Here is a 26,778-nt window from a genome sequence, read left to right as displayed (position 1 = left end):
TTTTGGCAATGTTTTACAGTTTTCATTGCACAAATATTTTACCTCTTTGGTTAAGTTAGTTCCTATTTTATTCTTTTTGATGCTTTAGTAAATGGAATTTTGTAATTTTCAGATAGCTCATTGTTAGCATATAGAAATGTGACTGACTTTTGTGTTGACTTTGTATCCTGCTACTTTGCTGGGTTCATTTATTTGTTCTAATAGTGTGTATGTGTAATCTTTAGGGTTTTCTACATATACAATCATATCTGTGAACAGAGATAATTTTATCTTTCCCTTTCCAATTATGGCTAGAACTTCCAGTACCATGTTCAATAGAAGTGGTGAAAGTGTACATTCTTGCTTTGTTCCTGATCTCAGAGGAAAAGCTTTCAGTCTTTCACCATTCAGTGTATTTGCTGTGGGTTTTCCATATATGGCTTTTATTACGTTGAGGTAGAATCTATTAGTTTGTTGTTATTATTTTTTTAATCATGAAAGGGTGTTGAATTTTGTCAAATGCTTTTTCTGCATCCACTGAGATTTTTTTCCTTCATTCTGTTAATATGGTGTATTACATTGATTTTCATGTTGAACCATCCTTGCATTTCAGGAATAAATCCCACTCAGTCATGTTATATAATCCTTGTAACATGCTGCTGAAAGTAAAACTATAGTGTTTTGTTAAGCATTTCTGCATAAATTGCTCATAATAGATACTGGTCTGTGGTTTTCTTGCAGTGTCTGTGTCTGACTTTGGTATCAGGATAATGCTAGCCTCATAGAATAAATTAGGAAGTGTTCCCTCAGCCTTAATTTTTTGCAAAAATTTTAGAAGGATTGGTACTAATTTGTCTTTAAATGTTTTATCATTCACCATGAAGCCATCAGGTTCACGGTCTTTCTTTTTTGGGAGGTTTCTGATTACTGATCTATAAGCTCCTTACTAGTTATAGGTCTCTTCAGATGTTCTTTGTGATTTTATCTTGGTACATTTTGCGTTTCTGGAAATTTGTCCATTTTCTAGATTATTCAATTTGTTGGCATATATTTGTTCTAAGTACTCTCTTATAATCATTTTTACAGCTAATTTGACCAAATAAAAAATAATGTAACCACTGCATCACAAGTCTATGTGGAGTAAGGACTATTATTTTTATGCTTTTAGCTCTGACAGCACTAGAGTATATGTTAAGGGTCTTAGATTGGGCAAAGGTTTGAGGGAGGTGAAAAATCAACCTTCAGAGCCTGAGACTGAAAGAAACTAGGCTAGGATTACAGGAATTGAGTCAAAGACAGATGTTTTTATTAAATTTGGAGATGGGAATTTGATAGGTGAGACATGCATTTTTTACTCTATAGTTATTCTGTAATTGAACTTTTTATAATGTGGATATAACACTATTCTAAGAACAAAAAGTAAATACCTTCTGGTTTAATTAAAGCTCAGATTAGTCAAATAAACAATGCAGCCTGACATATTGATAACCTATTTTGTCCTACTGCTATTGGGGTTATCTTTTCAGACTTGGAATAATCACAGAGGTAGACAAACGTATCTGCAGGTCTGTACTCATTTAGAATGTCCCCTAAAATCTATTTTAGGTTGAAACATGTAGCTTTTAACTCAACAAAGACTTGAAGAATAACACATTATGGTCCAGGCCATGAATATATTCCCATTCTATTAATTTATCCCCTCTGGCCAGTAGGTTAAACTTCTGTAAGAAAGGTTAACTTCCAGGGAAAAGTTAACTGAACTCTTTCCTACAACCAAGCTCAATATATTCAACTTATGAGATACAATAAGTCACTCACATAGAGCAGGATTTCACAACCTTGTTATTATTGACATTTTGGAACAGATAATTCTTTGTTGGGGGGTAGCCTGTACACCGTAGGATGTTTAGCAGCATCCCTTACCTCTCTACCTACTAGATGCCAGAAGAACCCTCTCCCAGTTGTGACAACCAAAAATGTCTGTCGACACTGACAAGTATCTCCTAGGGGACAAAATCACTTCCAGTTGAGAATCAGTTACATAGAGTAAGAAAATTAATTACACGCAGATACTCTAAATTTTGCAATATCCCTGTGACCCACTATTTTATTTAGTTTTGACTGATAAGTGGTGGCTGAGAGCAAATGCCACTTATTTTCTGCCTAAGACTATAAACATACTTTACAAGGAAAAGGAGAAATTTAAGTGGATGGTTGGCCTAAAAATACAATAAAGATTATACTTGGGCTACACTATAACATACTTGGGGTTCATTCTAGGGCTGTGTTATATTCTGAGGTTTTCTGAGGAGACTGGGTAATTAAGTTCTTTGGCATTCTACCACTGTTTCTAATCCAATATTGTACTGGAGTCCTAGCCAAAGAAGGGTAAAACAAGAAAAAAAGGTACAAAGATTGAAAAGACCCAACTATTCTTATTTGCCGCTAATATAATTCCAACAGATCTCTGGACAAACCATTATAACTAGGTAAGGGAGTTCAACAAAGTTGCTAGATGTAAGGATCAACATAAAGACCAATGACATTCCTATACACAATAATCAATGAGGAAATGTAACAAAAACGTCGTATTCACAATAGAAAGAAAAACTAACTTACTTAGACATAAACTAATAAAAAATGTTAAGAGACTACTCGGGAGAAAACTGTAAAACACTACTGAAGGACATTAAAAACCCTAAATAAATGGAGAGACATGTTTACAGATGAAAGGAGTAAATTTTTCAAAACTGTTAATTCTCAAATTAACCTATAAATCCAAAGTAATTTCAATAAAAATAACAACAGTGTTTTCATGGAGCATAACAAACTGATCCCAGAATTTACAGCAAAGACAAAATCAAGAAGAGCTAAGGTAATTTTGAAGAACATACAATTAGCTCACCAGATACCAACTTATACAGCTACATAGTAATGAAGACAATATGGTATTGGTTGGGACAAACAACTATTGAAATAGGAAAGGGGACCTAGGAAATTCTGCATACATGGGAAACTGACGTATGACAAAGGTGGTACTAGATGAGGTAACGACAGGTTGGCCCCATCAAAGAAGTGTCATTCTCCTCTTTTGGTGCAAGCAAAGGGACAGTGAGAATTTTCAAAGGGCACTATGGAGGTGAGAAAACTGCTGAAAACTGAATTACGGTTGCCAAAATATTGGGCTTGTCTTGGATGGGGGTTCCTAAACCATGCAGTGGCTAAGCTAAAGTGGAATCCTCAAGCATAACTAATACCCAGCCAAAAGCCTACAGCAGACTCCACACAGGTGTTTCTGTACCTCTTCCAATTTAAAGCTCCATGGGTTGGAAGATGGATTGTTTTCAGAAATAGTAAAAAGAAAAAAAATGTTATGTATTAGCAAAGAGAGCCTCTTTGGGGACTACTGCTATCGTATCATATACTCAGAGCGGGAGATGTAGTCGGAAATGTTCTGCCCTTACTCTCTATTCCCCACAACCCCATTTGTCCACATGCGAGGTGGCACATTCTTGTCTTGGGCTAGAGAAGAGTAACTAAAGTTTTTTCAGAACCTTCCCTGTACCAACAATAGCCTTGCTGACTACCTTAGAAAGGGGAAAAAAATCAACTTAAAGTTCATTTGCACCTTAAAAGTTAATGATAAAAATGCAAATACAGTAACAGAAACATCCTCACACAATCTATGATTTTAAGTAATTTATTTCAATAGAAATATTTCAGAAAACTGTACTTAAATTCATTTTAAGTTAGCTTATGCAGACACACTGAAGATCGCACACTCACATTTGCATATTAAAAAGAAACAAAAAGTGAGAGAGGAACCAAGCTGCACATCACTCAAGGAGGTCATAGTGCAATCGAGTGCTTCATCATTAGAGTACCTCAAGTTAATTGGGATAAAGAATAAAAATGGCTTGTGTTTTCAGATATATTATTATCACTGGGTACCTGTCCCTACAGATGTTTGATCTCCTTTAGATTATATTGTGAACCAGTTCCCCACCCCTTCCCCACACACATGTACTTCGGTAGGATGTAAAACAATGAATTTGTCAATAATCAAGGTACAGAAACTCTTGAGAGTCTGCTGACTTATTATCAGCTGTTTCACCATAACTATTAAGTCAGTAATGACTGGACTATATATATGTGAGTAGTTCTAGTAGGTCATATCTTCAGGGGAAACAATATTTGTTATCTGGTATCTAAAGCACGGCTAATATTTGTGAAGTTTCTGCTTTTCTATTAAGACAAAAAAGAGCCCAATCTCGAAACACTGTAATTATGTATTCTTTTAATCCCACCATCACTTCTGTAGTACAAATGGCCAGGGTCAAAATTCAAATTCTGCTAACAATCCTCAAGGACCAGTTAACTCTTTCACTTGGCTTGAATGACTACTTGCCTACTGTAGAACATACTAGCCCTTTAAAAAAATGTGAAAAGAACATCTTGACTCAGGTTAACATCCGGTAGCTCCAGGTCTCCCAATAATCTGAGAGAAGAAAAATATTTCCAAGCTTTGCTTTCACTGAGAAAACTAGCTTAATCTCTTAACTTTCTTTTAATTTATATAAGAGATATTTTTACTTTCTTGCATATTTTCAAGAAAATAATAACTGGCAGGTTAAGTGACTACTTGTTTGTTTTGAGTGTTACTTAAATGTAAAAATAAATGGAAATAAATCTCATTTCTGGCCAAAGGGATTTTTATTACAAGATTTCAGTACATTTAACAAAACTCAAGTATTTCTGGTTGTATCTTATTCTTTTAGGGCTTTTCCAAAAGGCCTTACAATTAAATGTATGCTCAAAACATCAACAACAAAATAAAACCGAACTTGGCTGAAGAGTGCTCTTCAAATTCGTTTTTAAGAGTGCTTATCTAAAGGTTGACTGGGGTGGGTTTATTTTCAATCTTCTACTCTAAAAGGACAGAAGCAGGGTGGGAGCTTGTTTAAAAAGACTCAAAAACCAAGGAGGACTGAAACAATTACCTACAGAGGTTTCTGTAAAGACTTTGTTAGACTTGGGGTGAGAAAGATTAAGCTGGTGGAGAGAGGGATAGCACACACTCCTGAAATAAGAGGAGCAAGAGGGCACGTGATTATTGTCATACTTGATGCCCTAAAATTGCTCTTCAAATAATAAGGCACTGACCAAATTTTCTCCCCACTAAAACTTGAGACAAAGGTGTAATCAAATTGCTTTCATTAAGCAAAATAGTTTTTATGCCTGGAACTCTTTCATTAGAACCCTCCAAATTGGGGAAAAAAAATGTCATTTTAGACACAAGCCATTTTTAGCGGAGCAAAATCAAAGGTACTTAAATCATTTTGAAAAGGTTCACATGGAAAGTAATTCATCATCAATGCAATAAAATAGCAATATTTGTATCTCAAAGCTTAGAAAAAACAGAATACCACTCTGGCTGCAAAAATCATATATTTACTATGTTTGAAAGAAATAATACAAAAGAGAGAAAATAAAAGCAAACCCTAAAAGGTCACTAAAGAAGTCAGACCAACCTCATCACTTGCTTTGTATCATCTCATGCAACAGCAGTATTATTATTCCACCTGGACACAGTTAAACTCATCTTCATTTTCAAAAAGGGATCCAATTATTTCAAAAGCCTTTGAAGCAGAGGATTTACTTTATTAAAGATTATCTTCTGTTAGGCAACACTGGTACCCCTTGTTTGCAGAAGATGATTACGTGGTGGTTTAAAAACTGGTTGTAAAGGAATGTGCCTCAAAAAAACAGGAAGGAAATCAATACTAGATCTATTCATTTAAAAAGCCAATGGATTAAACCTGTTACTATTGATTTTCGATTAGTATGATGCCCTATAGTTTTGTTTTCAGTAGTAAAGGTATACAGCTTACAATTTAACTTCAAAAAGAAATAAAAGACTTATGCTCAAGTCGTTTGGCCAAAAGATCAACAGGTAGCCTTTGAGGGCCCCAGTTTAAGCTCATAAGGAGTCTGTAAACATGTTTTCCATTCTTTTTTCCTTCTGTACCAACAGTGCTTCCTAGGCTCCTCATAAATCTTCTAGAAGAGGAATAAAGCCACTTACACAAACTTTGCAGTTATAAACACCCTGACTTTTGATATACATTAAGAACCAATACCAACACAGTCCACATAGAAGGTAGTGCAATAGTTACCTGGCATTTTCCACACAGAAAAAATATTTGAAATTGAAGCACATGCCCAGGGAGAAAAAAATACTGAAATTCAAATTGTTTGGATCCCTTTTTGTAATGTTTACCCAAATAATATTTACATAGTGAAGAAAACAAAATAGGAAGGTGTGTTTGATCAGTTCTTGTTCAACTCTTACTGTCTGGAGGTAAAAATCATATTCTGAAAAACAGCAGAGCCTGAACAGAGCGGGCATGAGGCCAAAAACAGTGCTCTGGAAGGTCATTCTGTAGTTATTTTCACAGGCTGTATAACATGCCAATCATTATGCTTATCATAAACAGCCTTAAATTTAAATTACAACTGAATTTCTAATGAATTCTTCTTGGCTAACGGCGAAACAAATGACCTTAATGCCGATGAACATTTTGAGCTTTTGAGTCACTTATTTACAATTGAGAGTAGGCTTAATAAGAAGATTCATCTTCCCACGAATGAACTATCTAAATATTTAATATATTTTGGTAACATATTTTCTTTGAATTATTATCAGTTATTATTTGGTGAATTATAGATAAAAAATTCACCTACACTATTTTAACTCACTTTTCTGTTCTCAATTTACTTCAAATGCTAAAATAACCTTAAAAAGCAATGCCTAATTTTTTGAATGAATAAATTTTAAAGACAGAAAAACAACGACTTCTTCACTGTTAAGAAATTTAGTCAGTCCGAGGCCACAAGTCTATCTACAAACTATTAACCAAATTTGAACACTATATTATTCAAAGCAAGCATCCACTAATGTTTAGAGCTGAAAATATCAAACACATCTTCCAGCTTAGCTCTCTCCCTTTGGCAAAACTATGTGATGTCAGGCTCTGACTTCCAACTGCATATTTCCCCAGATATGGTTAACCTACAATATGTCTACGTTAGCTTATTTATGACAAACAAATGAAATAAAAAAAAATCCACAGGGTTCTCATTCACAATACTTTTTAAAAAAGCACATACACTGTTAAAAACACTATTTCTGAAGAGAAATAAACAAATTAAGAAATTTTAAAAAATGCAAAACAAAAGTAAGATGTGCAAGGTCTACGTAGTAATACTGCTGGCTAAGCAGGTGGTGCCTTTCTATTACCCAACATGGGTTAAGCTTAGAGCATTAATTGAAAAATCATTCAGCACAGGAAACTTTTGCCCTCTCCAGCCTATGTCACTAACCCCCAGAAATAATGGTATTTCTGCTATACAAGAAGCATATTTGAACTCTTAACATCTTTTCCAAACATAAAACTAAATTAAAAAACTTAACACTCAAAAAAAGCTCTTCTCTTTTCCTTTGGATGGATTTTAAGCTAATTATTGTATAAGCAATATTTTCGATCGAAGTTTCATGGACTCAAGGGCAAAATACTTAAAAAAGTATAAAATTCTCTAAGAATATGAATGTGAGAAATTTTATGTGAAGCCCAAAGTAACAGATGTCTATTAGTAGATATCGGTCACAAAGCATTACCTTACTCTGGGCCATTGCTAAAATTTATTATGTCTCAAGAGTTTATAACATTCAACACATAGCCTTTGTTTGAGTGTCATTTTTCGTTAAAATTCTAAGGCATCTCACCTTCAAACTTTTTTTTAAAATAATTTGACATTTACTTTAGAAATTAAATGCATTATTGCATAGAAGAGTTCTCATAAAACTGCTTGGTCAACTACTGACAAAATGTGGCTTCAAGTCAGAGACCTACTACAGTAAATTTTCAGAAAAATGTTTTGGTATGTTTATGGTAAATCACACAAGAAGTAATAAAGTTTAGATACTCAAAATTTCCAGAATCTGACATTTTCACCTTTATCCCTCTTAAAATTATTCTGTATGTCTTATAACAAAATACATACGTACATCTATATGTGTTACCTTTTAAACAAATATGATCCTGTATCTCATATTGAACAAAAAGAGAGAAAATGAATAATAAAAAAATAACTCTGGCATTATGCACATTAAACACTGTAAAGAAAATATCCTGACAAAATATCAATGTGTCTTGATGATAAAAACCACCTGTGACTGGGAGAAGGGAAAATCCAATTAACTTGGGAAAAGATCTAATTATTGTAAAATCTCAGAAAATTTAGGTTGGGATTATAGTTCTTTACTTAAGCAGATCCGTGGTCCAACAATGAATTCATATAGAAAGCTAAACTTTAACCCTAGTTAGAAAAAACCATGTTTTCTGGAACCTACTTAAAAAAAAGTGTCTGGCAAATGAACACTCAGCCTTTGTACCTCCTGCAGGAAATAATGTTCCCCTTACAGTACTACATTTCAGAAGTTTAGTGTTTAAAAAATTCTCCCCTCATCCAAAACAAAACAAACACCCCCACCCAATCCCAAACAAACCCAACAACTCACATGACTAACACTTCTCATTCCTACACTCTCGCTGTGAGAAAGCCAGTGAGGCTGCAGACTACTAGAGGGAGAACAAACCTTGCAGGTGGGCTGCTGGTACAATCCCTGCTAAGTCTCTTCACCTCGGTTCAAAACCAGCTCCTGATGGAATCCGCAAGAATACGTTTTTCCTTTTTAAAGCATATCTAAAAAAGGCAATTCCCCCCTCTAAAATTATTACAAAGTTAAAAGAAATGCAAATTAGCTACGATCTATTCCAAGCACAGCACCGCCAGAAGATTCACACACACTATTTGGTGTTTCATGTTGGTTTTCCTTTCATTCTTTTAAGGCAGTGGTTTCCACAGGTCAGTTCTGAGATAAGAAGCATGGTTCATGGCAGTTTGTTCTGCAACTCCAATTTGTTCTCTGGGAATATCTCAATTCATTCCCTGAAATTAGTGCTTTTTTGGTTCAGAATTCCAAAGACTGAGACAGAGCCGCTGGGCTCTTCCTGGCACAGGATGGTTTATCGCTGGCGCTCTTTTATCAGGTCCCCATGCTCACATAGAAGCAATAGTTCACCTCTCTTTTTTTTTCTCAGGCTTCTACTCAAAAGTCATCAAGTTTGTAGGAACCTAAAAAATATAAGCATTAAAAACTGAGTTTAAAAGTTGTTTTTCAAAGGAGTATTTCTTATCTTTCCTTGTTATTTAGGCAAGCCCAAATCTTTCCACTTAAGTATCTTTTAAAAGGAACTTGATATAAGGAGCTTCAATAGTTTATGAATAATTAACATGCTAGAACATTTTCAAGAGAAAATCACTGAAATGAGTTAATAGTCTTTCTAGTAAAATGACATCTATACAGGAGAAGGGGCAGAGACAGTATCTTTCTTGTCTAACACAGGGGGCTCAGTATACGTTTACTGAATGAATAAATGAATAGAGCAAGACTATGACTCTGGTAGGGTGAGATTCCAGATACACTTGTCATTATTTATTTTCTCATTACATATTACAAAAATTCCTAGGTGCACATTTTTAAAATCAGCAAAAATAATTTTATAACAAACATTACTAAGAATTTATTTGTAAAATCATGATGAAAGTAAGTACAGAAGAACAAAATTCCTTATTAGAGTTTCACTAGTTAAAACAAATCCTCAAAAGCAGTTTTCCAAAGTTGTACTGGTAGAGGTATTCATATGTCAGTGGTCTTTTCTGTCCTTAAGACAGTTGAACAGCTCTCACACTTTAGCAACCTCTCTCTGAAACCTATTATACGCAAAAACATGAATATCTTACAAGTGGCAGCTTCTGAATAAAAAATTATGTTGGACAATATAATCATAACTGAATTATAAATCAAATACAACACAAATGCTCAAGTGCTTAAAGTACACATTTTCAGGCCTGATTATAAAAAACTCATATTTGGCCGGGCACGGTGGCTCACGCCTGTAATCCCAGCACTTTGGGAGGCTGAGGCAGATGGATCACTTGAGGTCAGGAGTTCAAGACCAGCCTGGCCAACATGGTGAAACCCCATCTCTATTGAAAATACAAAAATTAGCTGGGCGTGTGGCGAGTGCCTGTAATCCCACCTACTCAAGAGGCTGAGGCAGGAGAATGGCTTGAACCTGGGAGGCAGACGTTGCAGTGAACCAAGATCACATCATTGTACTCTAGGCTGTGCAACAAGAGTGAAACTCTGTCTCAAAAAAAACAGAAAACAAAAAACAAAAAGCTCATATTTAAGTAAAGTAAAAGTTTCATTTCTTTTTAAGTTGCCTGAATGTGGTTTAAGGTATTTTGCATTTGAGTCAGAGTTTTCTACTAAAACTTTCACAGGTTCTACTTATAAATTTGCCACTGTTCTAATTCTTTTAAGTATAGAAACAAACATTTGTACACATCTGGTTGACTTGTTCCACAGAAATACTCACTAATACAGTAAAAGAAATTGAACCTTTAAGCTGGTATATGTATATATTATCTATATTCATCTTGGAATCTGAGATTTAAAAAAAGAGAGAGTCTTAATACCCTAAATTACATTTAAAGAAAATGTATAGAAATGAAGTGAATTCTGAAAGGCTTAGTCTAGACAAAGCCAGATCTGTTTCTTTCAATCTGCCCCAGACACTAACTTGACAAGGCAAAAAAATAATTTTTGCTCTATGGCATTTCATGTTCTTTATGGAGGTTGCTAAAAATGGTACCAAATACTGCTATTAGTGTTTCATATATATTTGAAACAATAAAAATTATGAGAGAACAAAGCCCATTCCAACAATATTTAAAAAAAATGGCCTTGGGATCGGGACAAGATGGCCAACTAGACATAGCCGGGAAGAGTTTCTCCCACCAAGAGAGATCTGAGTATCTAGTAGACCAGCACACTCCAAGCCTATCTTCTGAGAGGATGCACTGAGAGTGGGTGGAGAGATGATGCAGAACCAGGGTTGAAAAGCAAAGAAGCTAGGAACCCTGCACAGGGTTATGGAGTGCTGGGACTCACTCCTGAATAGCTCCTAAGGAAGGGGTGAGTAAAGTAACTGTGGAATGGCCCACTCTCACCACAAACCGCTGGGATCCTAGTGGCAGGAGATCCCATGATCCTCCTGGATATTTGAGTTGCCAGGGAGAACTGCCTGGAGAGCTGGCAGAGACAGAGCTTAGGTCTACATGGAGCACAGGGGGTATGGTGTGGGGAAAGCTGCAAAGGAACATGGCCATAGGTGCCCACCCACCAAGGCCCTTCATACTCCTCCAGGTAGCTCTGACCTTTGTTAACTGTCATATTTGGAGAGAGCAGAGCTGTCTTTCTCATGAGACTAGGGTGAGTCTGAGCTGCATGTCCCATTGTCTGCTGGCCCCTTCCAAGGACCCTGTTCGGCCACTCCCATGAGAGCAGGCACACAGTGTAGCTTCCACTATTCTGTTGGAATGCTTTTGCAGGTGACTGTCACCACAGTGCTTTTACCAGTGGCCCCCACTAACCTACCAGAACACTTTCACTAGTGACCCCTGAGGAAGTGCTTTTGCCAGTAACCCCTGATGGAGAGGTTTTGCCAGTAGCCTGGGAGCACCTTGGTCCATCCAGTGCAGCTGGTGGTTGACCTCAAGAGGCCAGAGGAAAAAGCCAGGGGCCTGGTCCCAGCCCCTTGGGAGTTACAGCACACAGCCCTGGAGTGCCAAGCTGAACCTTGGCTCTCTGAAGGCATCCAGAAATGAAGTCAATTGACTATACCCAACTTAGACCACAGTCGAACCCTGAAGGGAAATAAAGAACATAAGAACAAATACCACCACCCAAAAGTCAGCAACTTCAAAGGATAAAGGAACATCAGCCCTCACAGATGAGGAAGAACCAATGCAAGAACTCTAGCAACTCTACAAACCACAGTGTCTTCTTACCTTCAGACAACTACAATAGCTTCCCAGCAATGGTTCTTAACCAGACTGAAATGACTGAAATGACAGACATAGGATTTAGAATCTGAATAGCAAGCAAACTCAGTGAGATACAGGAACAAGTGAAACCCAATTTAAGGAAAACAGTAAAACAATCCAAGAGTTGAAAGACAACACAGCCATTTTAAGAAAGAACCAAATTGAACTGCTGGAATTAAAAAATTCACTCTAGGAATTTCTTTTTCTTTTCTTTCCTTCTTCTTTTTTTTTTTTTTTGAGATGGAGTCTTGCTCTGTTGCCCAGGTTGGAGTGCACTGGCATGATATCGGCTCATTGCAACCTCTGCCTCCCAGGTTCAAGCGATTCTCCTGTCTCAGCCTCCCTGGTGGCTGGGACTACAGTAGTGGCTGGGACTACAGGTGTGCACCAACGTGCCCGGCTAATTTTTTTATTTTTAGTAGAGGCGGGGTTTCACCATATTGGCCAGGCTGGTCCCGAACTCCTGACCTCAAGTGATCTGCCTGCCTCAGCCTCCCAAAGTGCTAGGATTACAGGCGAGAGCCACAGCGCCCAGCCTAGGAATTTCATAATACAATTGGAAGCATTAACAACAGAATAGACCAAACCAAGGAAAGAATCTCAGAACTCGAAGAGTACTCCTTCAAATTAACAGAGACCACAATAAAGAAAAAAAATTTTAAAATAAGCAAAATCTTTGATAAATAGGGGATTATGTAAAGAGACTAAACCTATGACTCACTGGTGTTACTGCAAGAAAAGGAGAGAGAGTAAGCAACCTGGAAAACGTATTTGAGGAAACAGTCCACAAAAATTATCCCAATCTTGCTACAGAAGTTGATGTGCAAACTCAAGAAATTCATAGACTCCCCACAAGATACTATACAAGATGACCATCCCTAAAACACTTAATCATCAGATTCTCCAAGGTCAATGCAAAAGAAAAAATCTTAAATGGAGCTTGAGAAAAGGGGCAGTAAAGGGAACTGCATCAGGTTAACAGTGGACCTTTCAGTAGAAACCTTACAAGCCAGAAGAGGCTGGGGACCTATTTTTAAGCATCCTTAAAGAAAAGAAATTCCAACCAAAAATTTCATGTCCCACCAAACTAAGCTTCATATGTGAAGGAGATAGAAAATCCTTTTCAGACAAGCAAAGACTAAGGAATTCACTATCATCAGACTTGCCTTACAAGAGGTCCTTTAAGGAGTGCTACTTGTGGAAATGAAAGAAAAATAACTGCCACCACAAAAACACACTTAAGCATATAGTCCACTGACACTATAAAGCAACTATACAATGAAGTCTACATAACAAGCAGCTAACAACATGATGACAGGATTAAATCCTCACACATCAATAGTAACCTTGAATGTAAATGGGCTAAAAAGGCAAAGTGGCAAGCTGGACAAAGAAGCAAGACCCAACTGTCTGTTTTCTTCAAGAGAACCATCTCACATGTAACAACATACAGAGGCTCAAAGTAAAGGTATGGAGAAAGACTTATCAAGCAATGGAAAACAAAAAAGAACAAGGGTTGCTAGTCCTATATTAGATAAAACAGATTATAAACTAACAATGGTCAAAAAGGACAAAGAAGGGCATTACATAATGACGAAGGGTTCAATTCATCTAGAAGACTAAACTATGCTAAAGATATATGTACCCAACATTGGAGCATCTAGATTTAGAAAACAAGTTCTTAGAGACCTACTTAGATAACTACACAATGGAAGACTTCAACACCCCACTGATAGTGTCAGGCAGATCACCGAGGCAGAAAACTAACAAAAATGTTCTGGACTTAAGCTCAACATTTAACAAACTAGATCCAATAGACATCTACAGAATACTTCATTCAACAACACAAGAATATACATTCTTCTCATTGGCACAAGACACATTCTCTAAGATTAACCACATGCTTAGCCATAAAACAAGTGCCAACATAGTCAAAAAAATCGAAATCATACCAACCATACCCTCACACTACAGTACAATAAAACTACAAATCAATACCAAGAAGGTTTCTCAAAACCATAGAATTATATGGTACTTAACTTTCTTCCAAATGACTTTTGGGTAAAGAATGAAATTATGAGAGAAATCAAAAAATGATTTAAAACTAAGGAAAACAGAGACACAACATACCAGACTTAATACCTATGTCAAGAAGTTAGAAAGAGCTCAAATTAACAACCTAACATCACACCTGGAGGAACCAGAAAAACAAAAGGAAACCAACCCCACAGCTAGCAGAAAAAAAAACCCAAAATCAGAGCAGAAGTGAATGAAATTGAGATGCAAAAATGCATACGAAAGAGCAATGAAACCAAAAGTTGGTTCTTTAAAAGAAAAAACAAGATTGATAGACTGGTAGCAAGATTAACAAAGAAAGTAAGAGAAAAGATCCAAATAATCACAATCAGAAATTACAAAGGCGACATACAACTGACTCCACAGAAATACAAAAAATCCTCAGACTAACACTTATATGCACACAAACTAGAAAACCTAAAAGAAATGGATAAATTCCTGGAAACACACAACCTCTGAAGATTGAATGAGGAAGAAACTGAATCCCTAAAAAGACCAATAATGAGTTCCAAAACTGAATCAGTAATAAACAACCTACCAACCCAAAAAAGCCTTGGACTAGACGGATTTCACAGTTGAATTCTACTAGATGTACAAAAAAGAGGTAGTACCAATCCTACTGAAAACATTCTGAAAAATCGAGAAAGAAAAGACTCCTCCCTAACTCATTCCATGAAGCCAACATCATTCTGATACCAAAAACTAGCAGAGACACAATGAAAAAAATAGAACTGCAGGTCAATATACTTGAAGAACACAGACACAAAAATCCTCAACAAAATATTAGCAAGCTGAATCCAGCAGCATATCAGAAAGTTAATTCACCACAATCAAGTAGACTTTACTCCTGAGATGCAAGGTTGGTTCCCAGATGCAAATCAATAAATGTGATTCACCACATAAACAGAATTAAAAATAGAAAACCATATGATCATCTTAATCTAAAAAGATGCAAAAAAGGCTTCTGATAAAATTCAACACCCTTTCATGTTAAAAGCCCTCAACAAATTAGGCACTGAAAGAACATATCTCAAAATAGTAAAAGTCATCTATGACAAACCCACAGCAACATCATTCTGAACGGGCAAAAGCTGGAAGAATTCCCTTATAGAACTGGAACAAGGATGCCCACTTTCACCACTCCTATTCAACATAGTACTTACTGGAGGTCCCAGCCAGAGCAATCAGACAAGAGAAAGAAATAAAAGGCATTCAAATAGAAAGAGAAAGTCAAACCATCTCTCTTCAGACTATATGATGTTATATCTAGAAAACTCCAGTCTCTGCCCCCAAAGCTCCTAGATCTGATAAACAACTTCAGCAAACTCTCAGGATACAAAATCAATGTACAAAAATCAAGAGCATTTCTATACACCAGTAACATTCAAACTGAGAGCCAAATCAAGAACACAATTCCATTTACAATAGCCACAAAAAGAAAAAAGTACCTAGGGATACAGCTAATCAAGGAGGTGAAAGATCTCTACTATGAGAATTACAAAACATTGCTCAAAGTAATCAGAGATGACACAAACAAAGGGAAAAGTATTCCATGCTCATGGATTGGAAGAATCAATACTGTTAAATGTCCATATTGTCCAAAGCAATCTACAGATTCAATGCTATTCCTATCAAACTACCAATGACATTCTTCAAAGAATTAGAAAAAAAATTCTAAAATTCATATGGAACAACAACAAAAACAAACAAACAAAACAAAACAAAACAAAACAAAACAAGGCCCAAATAGCCAAAGCAATTCTAAGTAAAAAGAACAAAGCTGGAGGCATTATACTACCTGATTTCAAACTATACTACAAGGCTACAGTAACCAAAAAATAGCATGGTACTGGTACAAAAACAGATACCAATGGAACAGGATAGAACCAATGGAACAGGATAGAGAGACCAGAAATAACGCCTCACACCTACCACCATCTGATCTTTGACAAAGCTGACAAAAACAAGCAATGGTGAAAAGACTCCCTATTCAACATACTGCTGGGATAACTGGATAGCCATATACAGAAGATTAAAACTGGATCCCTTCTTTATACTGTACATAAAAATCAACTCAAAATGGATTAAAGACTTAAATGCAAAACCTAAAACTATAAAAACCCTGAAAGATAACCTAGGACACACCATTCTGGACACAGGCCCTGGCAAAGATTTCATGATGAAGACTCCAAAAGCAGTTGCAACAAAAACAAACCCTGACAAACAGGACCTAATTAGCGAGCTTCTGCACAGCAAAAGAAACTATCAGCAGAATAAACCAACATTCCTAGAGAAAGGGAGAAAATATTTTCAAACTATGTATCTGAAAAAGGTCTAATATCTAGAATCTATAAGGAACTTAAACAAATTTACAGGCAAAAGACAACTCCATTAAAAAGTGGGCAAAGGACATGAACAGACACTTCTCAAGAGAAGAAATACACATGGCCAACAAGCATTTGAAAAATGCCCAATATCACTAATTGCCAGAGAAATGCAAATTAAAACTGCAATGAGATACCATCTCACACCACTCAGAATAGCTAAGTCAAAAAATAACAGATGTTGGCAAGGTTGCAGAGAAAAGGAAATGCTTATACGCTTGGTAGGAATGTAAGTTCAGCCACCGTGGAAAGCAGTTTGGACATTTCTCAAAGATCTTAAAACAACTACCATTCAACCCAGCAATTCCATTACTGAGCATATACTCAAAGGTAAATAAATTGTTCTACCAAAAAGACACATGTATGTTCATCCCAGCAGTATACACTATATAGTAAAGACATGGAATCAACTTAGGTGCCCATCAACAGTGGATTGGATAAAGAAAATGTGGTACATATATGCCATGGAGTACTACACAGTGATTTTTAAAAAACAGTGAAATCATGTCCTTGGCAGCAACATGAATGCAGTTGGGGGCCACTAAGTGAAATAATGCAGGAAAAGAAAACCAAATACTGCATGTTCTCACTTATAAGTGGGAACTAAACACCGAATACACCTAGACACAAAGATGGGAACAATCGACGCTGAGCATTACCAGAGCGGGGAGGGTGGGAGAGGGGTGACGGTTGAAAAACCAGTGGGTACCCTGCTGGCTACCTGGGTGATGGGATCATTTATACACCAAACCTCAGTGACACGCAGTATACCCATGTAACAAACTTGCACAAGTACCCTCTGAACCCAAAAGTCAAAAAACAAACAAAAAGAATGGATTTAAAGGATGAAGAAAGTTTGAATCCACCATTTTTTATTTGTGTGACCCATGTAGGTCATTTTGTATGGCGGAGCCTTAGTTTAAATGATCAAGAAAGGGTAATAACTTACATCTTGATATGACAGGGTGAAAAATACTTCTGTAAGCTTTCTAAGCTGACATAGTGCATCATATTCAATATTACTTACTGATAAAGCTAACTATGTACTTCTGTATTACCAATATGCTAAGTCAATGATTTTCAAATATATTTAACAAACAACTGGTTCCACAAGTCTACATAAATTTCTGTAAATGCGGCTATGTTTTTTATGTCTGCTCTACCAATCTGTGGTTCAACTTTAACTGTGCAACAAGGTTTGGGGAAAACAACACAATGGATTCCTGCTCTTCTGCAGCTGAAAGCCTTTCAATTAGACCATTTTTGTTTCAGTAAAATAAAAGCAAATAAAATCCAAATGGTTTTTGGTTTCACTACCACCACAGACATCAATTTGTCAACAGATCAAATAAAGATGAATTTGAATAATTTTTATTAATTTAATATGCCATCTAATTTTTATCCTTTAGAGAACTATACTCTTGACTACTATACTGCCTACCTTTCTCTGCTTTGAACACACCTTAAGCTTGTTCCAGTTTCAGGCTCCCTGTACTTGCTCTTCCCTTAAACAGTACTCTGCTCTCCTCTTCTTATAGCTCGTTCCTTCTTGTGGTTCATGTCAGTACCATCTCCTCAGGGAGATTTTTATGTTATCAAAAGTTGTCTGTACTCCCACTGCTCTGCATCACATACTTCTATTTTGTTTTCTTTATATAGTTCTGACTGTTTGATATTTTGTTACTTGTTTGATGATTATTGTCTAGCTCCTCACTAAAATGTAGACCTTCATGTCTTATTAACTGTAGTCAACAAGAATAAAACCACCACCATTCTCCTAGTTAACTCAGAACTAGTTTGTTTACTTCTCTTGGAACTCTTCTACATATATTCCCAAATTATGGACTATTCTGAGAATTAAGGAGAAATGCTTACCTGTTGTTTGTTACTTTGGCAGGCTGCACTCAAATGCTTAAACCATAGCATTGCATTCATTCTATTGCCAGCTTGAAACTTGTATGAATTTCCTAAAATTATCCAAAACAAGGGGGAAATAATAAAAATGTAAGGACAATGACACATAATACTTATGCCAGATATTAATGAACAAATTAAACATGACTAGAGTTTTCAGTTTTAGAATTCTATTCACTTAACACCTCCATTTTATTGTATTTCCTATTTTTATTGTATTTCCAATACAATAAAGAATTCTTGATGCAACACATTTACATGCTATCATATATTCAGAAAGTCACTTTTGCTGCTTATGAATTAGAAGAAATAATTTTGTCTCCTTAAATGTTCTTAAGAATAAAATACACCTAAATAAAATAACTGTGTGGCATCTCAAATCTGTGTGGATAAGACTGTAGAATATTGGTTCTGAATACTTACTACTTAGATATCTAAATAATAGTTTTTTTTTTTTTTTTTTTTTTTTGTGATGGAGTCTCGCTCTGTCACCCAGGCTGGAGTACAGTGGCGTGATCTCAGCTCACTGCAACCTTTGCCTCCCAGTTTTAAGAGATTCTTGTGCCTCAGCCTCCCAGGAAGCTGGGATTACAGGTGTGCACCACAATGCCTAGCGAAGTTTTCTGTATTTTTAGTAGAGACGGAGTTTCACCATGTTGGCCAGGCTGGTCTTGAATTCTTGACTTCAAGTGATCTGCCTGCCTTGGCCTCCCAAAGTGCTGGGATTTACAGGCATGAGTCCTCACACCCACATCCGGCCTAAATATTAGTAGATGTTAAGTTTTAACATGCCAAAATGCTTCAACATGTTTAACACTTAAACACTTGCTATTTAGTATAATTAAGGATTAGTCATATAATATTGATAGACTATGCTTTTAGTCTTTAGTTACAAGACATTTGTCAAGGTTATTACAGATTTCCAGTTCTGCTGAGGGCCCCTGGGGAAAGTCTACGAGGCAACTTTTTCTCTTTTAAGAAATTAGAAATTCATTTGAGCTGTCCGTATTTAGTGGTTCCTATATTGACTTTAATTCAAGACTGACATATAATGAGGATATTTTAAATGGTTACATGTATTAAGGTGAGGAAGCAATAAGTTGAGAAAAGAAAGGATCCATGTACTATAGGCTGCTCTAAATTAAGCTTTATTTCCTTTTTTCACTGACCTAAGTTCTTTTTATTTCACAATTTTTGCTGAATTCTATTCTTTCCTTAATAACTGTATTCAATGGCTCAAGAACCTAACTATATTTAAGCATTATTCAGCTTTTCCTTGAGACTCTAACACTCAAATAACTTTTTCACTTTCGGAAGTAATTGTTTCTTCACCAAATGTTTAATTAGTCAAGTAACATTGTTACACTTGCTGAACTCAGACACAGACATTAGGTCAATGTGAAAAGAAGGCATATCTACAATTAATCTGGTCACAGCTACAATTTACATACTCACTCCTCCCCTGCAAAAAACCATTAGTATAGATAGACCTCATAAAATTTTGGCTACCTGAAGTAGTTCTATTAGGCAAGCTAAGAAAAACGGAAGAAAACAAAGAATCTGTTAACTAAATCCAATGAAAATGCTCTCATCTTAAAATTTAATTTCATTAATTATGCCTTTGACATGGGAAGGAGGCTGGGGTTTTGAATTCAAAATTTTGAGTAGGCTTTTATACACCAACAGCAACCAAACAGAGAATCAAATCAAGAACTCAAAGCTTTTTATAATAGCTACAAAATAAAACAAAAAAACCACTTAGGAATATACCTAACAAAGGAGTCGAAAGATCTCTACAAGGAAACTACAAAACACTGCTGAGAAAAATCACTGATGACACAAACAAATGGAAACACATCCCATGCTCATGGATGGGTAGAATCAATATTGTGAAAATGACCATACTGCCAAAAGCAATCTACAAATTCAATGCAATAGTCATCAAAATACCCCTATCATTCTTCACAGAATTAGAAAAACCAATTCTAAAATTCATATACAACCAAAAAAGAGCCCACCACAGTCGAAGCAAGACGAAGCAAAAAGAACAAATCTGGAGGTATCACATTACCTGATTTCAAACTATACTATAAGTCCATAGTCACCAAAACAGCATGGTACTGGTATGAAACTAGGCACATAGACCAATGGAATAACATAGAGAACTCAGAAGTAAACCCAAATACTTACAGCCAACTAATCTTCAACAAAGCAAACAAAAACATAAAGTGGGGAAAGGACACCCTTTTTAACTAATGGTGCTGGGATAACTGGCTACCCGCATGTAGGAGAATGAAACTGGATCCTTATCTCTCACCTTATACAAAAATCAACTCAAGATGAATTAAGGACTTAAATCTAAGACCTGAAACTATAAAAAGTCTAGATGACAACATTGGAGAAACCCTTCTAGACACTGGCTTAGGCAAGGATTTCATGACCAAGAACCCAAAAACAAATGCAATAGAAACAAAGATAAATAGTTGGGACCTACTTAAACTAAAGAGCTTTTGCATAGAAAAAGGAACAGACAGCAGAGTAAACAGACAACCCACAGAGTGGGAGAAAATCTTCACAATCTATACATCTGACAAAGGACTAATATCCAGAATCTACAATGAACTCAAACAAATCAGTAAGAAAAAAACCAGTCCCACCGAGAGGTGGACTAAGGACATGAATAGACAATTCTCAAAAGAAGATATACAAATGGCCAACAAACAAATGAAAAAATGCTCAACATCACTAATGATCAGGGAAATGCAAATCAAAACTACAATGCAATACTACTTTACTCCTGCAAGAATGGCCATAATCAAAAAAATCAAAAAACAGTAGATGTTGGCACGGATGCAGTAAACATGCAACACTTCTACACTGCTGGTGGGAATGTAAACTAGTACAGCCACTATGGAATACCGTGTGGAGATTCCTCAAGGAACTAAAAGGAGAACTACCATTTGATCTAGCAATCTCACTACTGAGTATCCACCCAGAGGAAAAGAAGTCATTATATGAAAAAGATACTTGCATGCGCATGTTTATAGCAGCACAATTCACAATTGAAAAATCGTGGAACCAACCCAAATGTCCATCAATTGACGAGTGGATAAAGAAACTATGGTATATGTATGTGACGGAATACTACGCAGCCATAAGCAGGAATGAATTAATAGCATTTCCAGTGACCTGGATGAGACTGAAGACTATTATTCTAAGTGAAGTAACTGAGGAATGGAAAACCAAACATCATATGTTCTCACTGATATGTGGGAGCTAAGTTATGAGGATGCAAAAGCATAAGAATGATACAATGGACTTTGGGGACTTGGGGGGGAAAGTGGGAAGGGGGACAAACGATAAAAGACTACAAACAGAGTGCAGTGTATGCTGCTTGGGTGATGGGTGCACCAAAATCTCACAAATCACCACTAAAAAACTTATTCATGTAACCAAATACCACCTGTACCTCAACAACTTATGGGAAAAAAATGTTGAGTAGGGTGTATTTATTCTGTGAATCAATCTACTTAATCTAAAAACAAGACATTTTGGTATTATTATTTTTTCCTGCCTCCAATATATTTGCTTACTTGTTTACTTAAAACACTGAAACATCACAAAAGTGGGATATCTGTTGATACAAAATAGCATCTGAACAGAGGTCAAAATATAGTTGTGAAGTCAATAAAAGGTAACATAATATAGTATTCCAGTTGTGAGCTACTGAAAGTATCTTCTTTCTGGTACTTGTCAACTGCTAGCAGTTATGATGGAAGAAAAGCAACCACTTGAGGATATTTTCTGATGAGCTTTGTGGTATCCACTACAGTCACAGGTAGAGTAAGGATGTACGATGTGATTCTACATGGCCCATCCTCCAATTTCTCATATCTACTTTATAAACTTCAATGGTCAATAGCCAGTTATTTTATTCATAAGTGTCTCTCTACATACTGTATGTAAAATATTATAATTAACTTGGAAAGTAATCTGAGCCAAATATATTCAGAAAGTCACTGTTTTGTTGCTTATGGATTAAAATAAGTAATTTTGTTTTTAAATATTCTTTAGAATAAAATACATCTAAATAAATACAGTAATTGTGTGGCATCTCTAGATCTGTGTGGATAAGACTGCACAATATTGGTTCTGAATAATTAAAAGTGATAGAATAAATATTTAAAGGAAAACTGCCACTTTCAGAACTTAAGAATAATCATTTCAAGGTATTGATGAAGGAAGGAGTATGGACTATATGGCAAGTCTCTAAAAATTTGAAGTAACAGTGGGGTTATATATTCTCAAATTCCCTCCCTCCTTTCCTAGTTAGGTCTCTAGGGATTAGCTGGGCTTTCTAATTTTCAAGCATATGCCCATGTAGCAAAGAAAATAAGCTCCAAAAATACTATTAAAATACATAATGGGACAAAAGTATTTCCCAATTGATAAAACTACACAAACACTTTCCCTCTTGAGTATTCCAGTGAAACTAGGTTTTGGCTCATCAAGTTCTTCATGTATGCATAAAACATTATATATAGACATATATACATACACACATACATACATATACACAAACACATATATATATGCAGTATCATAAACCCCAGTTATTCTAACAATTCACCTTTCTCAGAGTCAGTCAGCAGGAAGAGATCAGGATGTTCAGGGTCATCAGCCATCATCACCATCCATCCTACCACAGATACGTTCTTATTGGATGTTGATTTGAACTGAGAGAAAAAAAGATAATTAGTGGAAACAGAAAATTTATGGCTTATTCTAAGCAAAACTTCGGTGTTAGGGAGTGTATTTTCAGTTTCTCCTAATGAAAGATGAGATCTGTGACTTCATGCTGGGTCTTGGTCAGCCTGGGTCCTTTCACTGCTAAATTTCATCCTAGGCATGCCTTCTTCAGATAATCTCCTACTTTCCAGACCTTCCCAGCTTCAACTCTTCATCAAAACCTAACTGATCTATTCTCCATTCCCAGAGAGCATAATATGTTTGTGAATATGATATATTAATCTGTTGTTTTTTTCTGAATTACTGTACTACTCCTTATAGGAAGGACATTTGCATTTTAGTAGCTATGTTATCTTAAATCTGATGATGTAACAAATCAGAGAGTTTTTTTTTTTTTTTTTTTTAGACAGTTTCACTCTGTTGCCCAGACTGTGGTGCAGTGGTGTGATCTCAGCTCACTGCAACCAGGTAATTCTTAATGACAATACTCTTACTTGCATTTTTCAAAAAAGAGGGGTATTCTTAGCATGTCTATTACTTTGGTAGTTAACTATTCTTTTGTTATTATTATTTTAGTTACAACTTCCTTTTTTTTTAATCCCGAGAAAGGGCAGTAATAAAAGAAGAACAGGTTGGCTTAAGCTAGTGCTTAAGAACATGTATGTGAAGCCATTCAGGTACTGTTTAAAAATGAAGCAGTGCATTGTATAAGGAAGTGTACATGGTAAAACACTAAAAAATAAGGTAACAATTAACAGGAAATTCAGGACAGTGACAGGCTGTCGATATGGTTGTCAGGAAAGAAGTGGATGCCTCCGGGAAGGCTGTGATAGTTCTAGTAACGTTCTGTTTCTCACACTGGGTGGAGAGTATACAGGTGTTCATTTTATTTATTATGCTTTAAAATGTACATGTACACTACCTATCTTTTGTATGTATGATATGCTTCACGATTAAAGGAAATGGGAAAAAGAATGAACATGACACATTTATAACAACATGAAATTGAAATATGAAAGCTAAAGAAATCAGTAAGTTTTAGTACTGGGAAGAATGAAATTGGCCCTACCACAGGACTGTTGATTTGACAGCTCATAATGTACTTCAACATGAATAGTATGATCTTCTAATATTCTTTTCCTAAGCCTAAAAACCTCTACCTCAATTCCTTTTTTCAAAAAATAAAAAGTAACTCAAGCAACATAAACTGCTTCAGAAACAGGGATGAAACTAGAGTGCAAATGCCCCTTGACCACCAGCTGAATCCCATCACATTCCCTAGACATAATCATCACTTGAGGTGACAACCTCCAGACCTTATTCTATGCGTTTATTTTATCAGAGGCTTGTGTCATTGTTGCTGCTGGTTTTTACCTATTAATGGGGGATATATTTACTCTCTGACTTGTGTTTTTCACCTATCAGTAACCATTTCCTTATTGATAAGTATTTTGGATATTTCCAGATTTCTGTTGTCATAAATATTATAGAAATGTTCTTCTACAGATAATCTTTGTGCACTTGTTCAAACATTTCTGTAGGACAGATTCTCAGATGAGGAATTTCTGGTCATTATCAAGCTAAATACTGACTAGGACTGGCCACCATAAAAACAATACCAATTTAGATTTCTACCAGCCATGGATGACAGTCTGTTTCCCCATATCATGACCAATGCTATATCATCAATCCTTTAAATTTTTGTCTAATGGCAAGAAAGTGTCTCCTTTAATTTGCATTTTTAAACAGTTAGTGAGGTTCATCACCCTACCCACACAAACTCCGTTCTTCATAGGCAAAAAAAATATATACTTTATAGAATACTAAAATAAGGTATACGGACTTCCATATGTCCCACTTCTGGGTTTATATACATACATGAACAGGTATATTTTAATCTATGATTTTTTTTCTCCTCCAGCTTTTTATTTTGAAAAAATTCAAACTGTATAGAAGTTGAGAATGCCACGATTAGCCATATATCCTTAATCTACATTTTTGTATTTGTTTGATCTCTCTCAAATGCAAATTGCAGCTATCATAACATTGAACCCTAAAGATTTCAATGTGTCTTTTAATAACAAGAATATATTCCTATACAATCACAACATAATTATCATTTCTAAGAAACTGAACAACCATATAAAGTCCATATTACATTTTCTTACATTGTTCCAATAATAACCTGTATAGCTTTTTAAATTTTTTCCCCAATATAACTCCAGGATTCAACTAAAACATACACTGCATTTAGTTGTCAAGTCTCCTTTAATCTAGAACAGTCCTCCTGTCCCCCTGCCCTTACTCCACCTGCCAAGTTTTGGTCTTTTTAAGAATCTAGGCCAGCTGTCTCATAGAATGTCCCACAATTTGGATTTGATTATTTCCTCGTAAGATTCAGGTTAAATTATTTTGGCAAAAATACAATATAGGTGGTGCTATGTTTAAATAGTGATTTTAATCCTTTATCTGTTGCTTACATATAGCAGATATTTTCCTCCAATCTATTTGTATTTTAACTTTATTTGAAAATAATTAAAATTTTTTTCTTCCATTTAGTTTTGTGCCATATCTTTTCTATCTCAAAATTAATACTACAGATCTAGACCTGTCTCTATACACTCTATCCTGTTCTTCAAATTTATTCTTTAATTATATTTTAATTTAATTAGAAAAGATGAGAAATGCAGTCAATTTCCTTGGTACTCAATAAGATTTTCTCCCAACCCACTATGCTTTAATTTCCAAACATTTTGCATACATTACCTATCAGAAACCTCATATAATTAAAAACCCAAACTATAACATAATAGTAACTTTTTATGCATAAGCAACAATGCAAAGCATAAAACAATATTTAACATATCCATTAGATGACAAATTCAGTTATAACTTCTTTAATTTGCACTTTTTCTGATTGAAACTAAGAAAAAACAAAAACCCAAAAAACCACTTTATTTTGAATAATGACTTTTCTATAATAGTCAGCTAAGTGAAATCTAGCCAGCAAGATCTCAGTGTGGCTATGTGAAAAGTTACTTTCTACATCTGAAGATAAAGGATTTAACTGAACTGAATGAATCCAACTTTTTTCTCCCTTTGAGAACAGCAGTACTAACTCTACAAATTGTTTCAGCAAAACTAATCTGTGTAAATGTTGTAGGGTATATAGGCATTATTGTCAATTTGACCAGAATACAAAAAATATTCACAGTAGAAATCTCCATGATCATTCACTCAAGTCCTTTATCTCAATGCAAGAGCTATCTAAACAATTATATAATAATAGTGAGCAAAAAACTAGTACTTAAGAATACATATGATCCCACTGAGGTACAGTTAAAAAATGAAACCATGAATTAGGGAAACATATATGCTAACACTCTGAAGAAAAGCAAGACAATGAGTCATGATGGTCAGGAGAGTGGCAGGTGGTGGGTATGGTTGATAAAGAAAGGCAATGCTATCTTATGGTACTTCCCACATTCATTTAAACCAAAAAATGTTCTTTTCTATACCTCCGGTTTGATTAAAGGGCTAAAACTGTGAGAATAAAGAAGAGTTTCTCTGAATTACTCTGAATTACACAGTATCATTTGGTTAAGTTTTAAGTAGAAAAAGGACATAAATTTTTCTTCACTGGCTTACCTTTTCTCAG

General features: G+C 35.6%; 1 protein-coding gene across 1 annotated transcript in view; it reads right to left on the bottom strand.

Moving 5' to 3' along the window:
* Positions 1 to 3,667: 3,667 nt before the first annotated feature.
* RALGPS2 (Ral GEF with PH domain and SH3 binding motif 2) overlaps positions 3,668 to 26,778 on the bottom strand; it is a 188,108-nt gene continuing 164,997 nt past the window's right edge. Inside the window, exons 18-20 of the mRNA XM_011981461.1 lie at positions 23,002 to 23,107; positions 18,333 to 18,424; positions 3,668 to 9,177 (exon numbers count right to left, since the gene is read on the bottom strand). Of these exons, the coding sequence (XP_011836851.1) occupies positions 9,148 to 9,177; positions 18,333 to 18,424; positions 23,002 to 23,107 (228 nt within the window). The 3' untranslated portion in view covers positions 3,668 to 9,147. The remainder of the gene's footprint in view (positions 9,178 to 18,332; positions 18,425 to 23,001; positions 23,108 to 26,778) is intronic.

The sequence above is a fragment of the Mandrillus leucophaeus genome, unplaced genomic scaffold, assembly GCF_000951045.1.
Source record: "Mandrillus leucophaeus isolate KB7577 unplaced genomic scaffold, Mleu.le_1.0 Scaffold226, whole genome shotgun sequence".
NCBI classification, from domain to species: domain Eukaryota; kingdom Metazoa; phylum Chordata; class Mammalia; order Primates; family Cercopithecidae; genus Mandrillus; species Mandrillus leucophaeus.
Note: the sequence above shows the minus strand (reverse complement) of the source record. Positions and strands in the feature narration are given on the sequence as shown.